The sequence below is a fragment of the Polyodon spathula genome, unplaced genomic scaffold (assembly GCF_017654505.1).
Source record: "Polyodon spathula isolate WHYD16114869_AA unplaced genomic scaffold, ASM1765450v1 scaffolds_3473, whole genome shotgun sequence".
In the NCBI taxonomy this organism is placed as follows: domain Eukaryota; kingdom Metazoa; phylum Chordata; class Actinopteri; order Acipenseriformes; family Polyodontidae; genus Polyodon; species Polyodon spathula.
In genome coordinates this window covers 1-4352 of record NW_024474934.1, presented here as the reverse complement: position 1 = coordinate 4352, position 4352 = coordinate 1, and the positions used below count along the sequence as shown (strand labels likewise).

The window sequence follows — 4352 nt, the reverse complement described above, 5'->3', positions numbered from 1 at the left end:
GCCCTTCTCCTCTGAAAGTTTTCCTGCCTGTCCTCAATGAGAGCCAGACGTCACTGCATCAGGAAGTGTGCCACAGCAGCCATCCTGAGACCAACGACTGGCCTCTGATGGTGTGTGGTTTTACACGGCTCTTTATTATTCGTTTCTACAATGGTTTGCACTTTGTAGGTGCAAAGTTTTTGGAGGGTCAGCGATTCTGTTTCCTCTTTTCTGAAGAATTCATCAAAACAACCTGGAACTCTACAAGTGAACTTAAAACTGCAAAACCAGGAGAAAAAAAAAAAAACTCACAAAAACTAACATGTGCTATTGTGTCAAAGCTGAACAGAAACTTAGTTACACGCAAACTTTGTAATCTTACACCATTATTTACCAAAGTGATAATAAGAAGTGGAGCTGTATGTCTAATAGAGATTATTTGTGAGAGTGGGATAATAACCAAAGTGACATTAAAATCAGGAGATTCTTTCCATTGACTCATATTACATGAACTGCTATTAAGTGGGTTTGGTATTTCTATATTAATTTCCTGATGTATTCAGGATTTCCCACACACCTTTGTATTGTTATTACAGTCCTGATCTTTATTTATTTTTTTGGACAACCAAGAATCATAATATCATTACACAGGAAGATGCTGGGAGTTCAACCAGTAATGAATACTGTAATAAGAACCTGTATTCATCAAAGGGGAAGTCTCACTGGGGCTCTGTAAGACCAAATGGAAGTGTAAGTGAACTATCTGATGAGTGCTCGCCTTTCCGGACTGCGGTGCTGCAGGTACCCAGCATGCTATGCCACTGAGCTCTCAGGTTGCAAAATTATAATGTAGCGAGACAGAAACCTTGAGGCTTGTGACAGAGGGCCCTGTCGCTGGTTCTAGCGCAAATGTGTGCAGCTGGGACGCGGAACAGGAGATGTGTTGCTAGGCAACCAATCGAGCAGGTAGGCTCCTCCGGGGCTGAGCCAATTGGGAGGTCCGGATTGGGTGGGGGACGTGCCCTGGGAGGCTGTGCGCAGCTCAAGGGCATCTGTGCCACAGCTCAAGGTGACTGCACCGCCATGCTACACAGAGCGGTGCTTTGTAGACATCGAGGAGAAGAGAATCATCTCCGCTGGTTTAACTGATACGGAATCCCTCAACTGCAAGACAGGGCCTGTGAAGGCTCTGCCCAGCCAGGACCGCCACAACGACACAGAGGCGCTGGGAGGCCGGGACTTTGGGAGCAACAGCAGGAGGCTCCAACTGAAAAGGTTAGTGCCAATATTTTTTTGTTTAGTTCCTAAAACCTGTGTGGACAGTTGAACTGTTACTAAGCCAACAAATGATTTACATGAGACTTTCCCTTTAACATTTATCATTTGGCCAACAGTCCAATCCTGTTTGAGGGTTCTCGTGGCTGCAGTCAGGTTGGGTCTCTCTGGCTGAGGGGTCTCAATGGCTGAAGGATCCAGTGTGAGGGGTCAGTGGCTGTAGCAAGGTCTAGCAGATGCAGTAAGGCAGGGTCGCAGAATCACAGGGTCTCTCAGTGGCTCAGGGCGCACAGTTGGAAGGGCTGGGGGCTGGAGGTGATTCCAGGGGTGGGGGTGAGGTCCAGTTGCTCAGGGCTGACCTCCTGGGGCGGGCGGAAGTGAAACTTCTGCAGGAGCATGGTGAAGAAGAGGAAGAGCTCCATCTTGGCAAGGGTCTCTCCAAGACACACCCTCCGACCTGGGGGGGGGTTAGAGGATTACTGACTCGTACTGCAACACTCACACACTGCATCACACACAGAGACTTCAGGATTAGTAAAGTAGCTGTAGGCCAGTAACATACTGGTTTGTATCCTGAAATGGAAAACATGTTTTCCTCTGAATCTGAAGGCTTCGTAGCGATTGTTACCTGTTCTATATTCCATTAGGAAACTGGTTGCTGGTTGCACCTCTATTGATAGCAGTTCCCTTTGCTGTTAAAATGCCGGGGTGGAGGAGGGTTAGCCCCAATCCTGTCTAACCTGGTCCCTTCTCTCTGACACACTGACCTGCTGAGAAGGGCATGAAGGCGTCTCTCTTGACAAACTTGCCCTGCGCGTCCAGGAAGTGGTTGGGGTTGAACTGGTGAGGGGTCTCCCACTGTGTCTTATCAGAGAGCACGGAGGAGAGCAGCGGGATCACCGGGGTACCCTGGGGGACACACAGAAATAAGCGGCAACCTTGCTTTTGTCAAAAGCTCATTCCAGAAGGAGTAATACTCTAGGAATGAACCCACTGTACTTATGAATTAGCCTCTTCAAAATGCAGAACACACTGCCTCCCCTATCTATCTCCAGTCTATCTAACCCTAACCCTCTCCTATCTAACTCCAATCTATCTAACTCTAACCCTCCCCTATCTATCTCCAATCTATCTAACCCTAACCCTCCCCTATCTAACTCCACCCTTGAAGCTATCACTTTGTCAACTTTACAAACAAATAAAGGACAGGGGGTGGGGGGGGGGGTGAAGATGGGAATGGCAGAGGGTTATGTTTAGCTCTTCACTAATTCACCGTTTTCAATATTTCATGATTTTCTGATGTGCAAGTCAGATAGCGAAATAAAGAGGGTTGAATGTTTGAAGTTGGACATTAAGGAACCAATGCCCTCAAACAGTCCTTGTTTGTTTGTTAGTCTGTATGTTTTCCATTTGAACAGGAATTTGCATGTTGAAGCTGTAGACAGGACCACTCCTACAAGCTCTGTCTCTGTCTCACCTTGGGTATCCTGTACCCCCGGAAGGTGGTGTCCCCTGTGGTCTCGTGCAGCAGGTTCATGGGCACCACGTTGCCCACTCTCTGGATCTCATGCAGCACGGCATCCATGTAGGGCAAAGGTTTACATGCTCTTCCTGTCTTCGGCCTGCGGGGGGCGTTCCCTCCCAATCACACTCTCAATCTCCTCCTGAACTTTGTCTATTAACAGGGAGCATTCACAAACACACTGCAATTGTTGATATGAACAGGTTTATCTGATTGAGAGCACCTAGGACTGAATAGCAAGCAGGGAGTGTTCAGTTCAGGATTTAGGTGTTTATTCTCTCTCTCTCTCAAGAAAAACATGTTTCCCTCCTGAAAGTGGGGGTACCCCCTCACTTACCCTGAATGTGGGGGTACTTCATCATGAGCAGCAGCCCCCAGCGTAGGGTGGTAGAGGTGGTCTCAGTCCCTGCAGCGAACAGGTTCCCAGATGTGATGGCCATGTTATCCTCGTGGAAATACTTGTTGGAGTTTCTGGACTCCTGCAAAACAATGAAGGGCATCAGTGACAACTCCTTTCCAAGGTGATCCATCAACAGCTTCAAACACTCAGTGATAAACTGTGCAGGTAAATCTACAACTACAACAGCACCTTCACAAAACTACTGTTAGAAACACAGGCCAAAACAGTTGGGGAATGAAAAGCTTAATCCTACACACGAAAAGAAAGAAAAAAACCTACCTACACTAATAAAATAAATCTACACAGGTCTAAACATTGCTACTGCCCTCCTATAACCCTAACCTTATACTAATACAATGAATACACACAGGTCTAAACAGTGCTACTGCCCTCCTATAACCCTAACCTTATACTAATACAATGAATACACACAGGTCTAAACAGTGCTACTGCCCTCCTCTAACCCTAACCCTAACCCTACACTAATACAATGAATACACACAGGTCTAAACAGTGCTACTGCCCTCCTCTAACCCTAACTCTAACCCTACACTAATACAATGATAAGTTTTGAGATAAACCTTAAAGCCCTTTTCACAGTGGAGCAGTTCTCCGGTCATTCCTTCAGAATCGTAGCAGCTTCTTGCCACAGAGTTCCAGGCTCCCTTATGAAATGGTTAGGTTGTTGGTCGTTCAGTGCTTACCAAGTTTACATTCAAACAAATATTACGGATCCTAAAAATGCTTTTACAAAAATGTGCTCTTAAGCGTTAGTAGCCTGCCCGGAGGAAGGGCAGTCAGACCAGCCACAGATTCTCAGAGGTTTATTTCCCAAAAATGGGTTTTGTTTTCCTCTCCTGTGTGCTGATGATCATTTGTTAAAGGTTGGCTAAACCTTCAAGTGGGCTATATTCAATACTAATCATGGCATTGAGACCAGCTTGTTCTTTTTGGTGGTCTCCCCCTCATCTACTCAGCCAGGCAGCGAGCCCTCAAACCAAGTTAGGTTTGATGCCAAATGAAAGTGTATATACAACATAATTCTCTGTAAAATCACATAGTCTGCATTCTCCACAATAGTTGTACTAAAACATTTTGTGAATTAACTGTCTATTACCAAGCAACAGACAAAAAGAAACAAACTATAGGAGGGGCTTCTCTATAAATACGTATGTG

The 4352-nt window shown here is 46.0% G+C and overlaps 1 protein-coding gene across 1 annotated transcript; it reads right to left on the bottom strand.

The window, feature by feature from the left end:
• Window positions 1–1275: 1275 nt before the first annotated feature.
• On the bottom strand, window positions 1276–3306 carry LOC121312004 (cytochrome P450 2K1-like). The gene is given in 5 exon segments (XM_041244078.1): window positions 1276–1711; window positions 2022–2163; window positions 2732–2857; window positions 2859–2929; window positions 3114–3306. Coding segments are annotated over 5 exon segments (717 nt in total). The 3' UTR covers window positions 1276–1526.
• Window positions 3307–4352: the final 1046 nt, after the last annotated feature.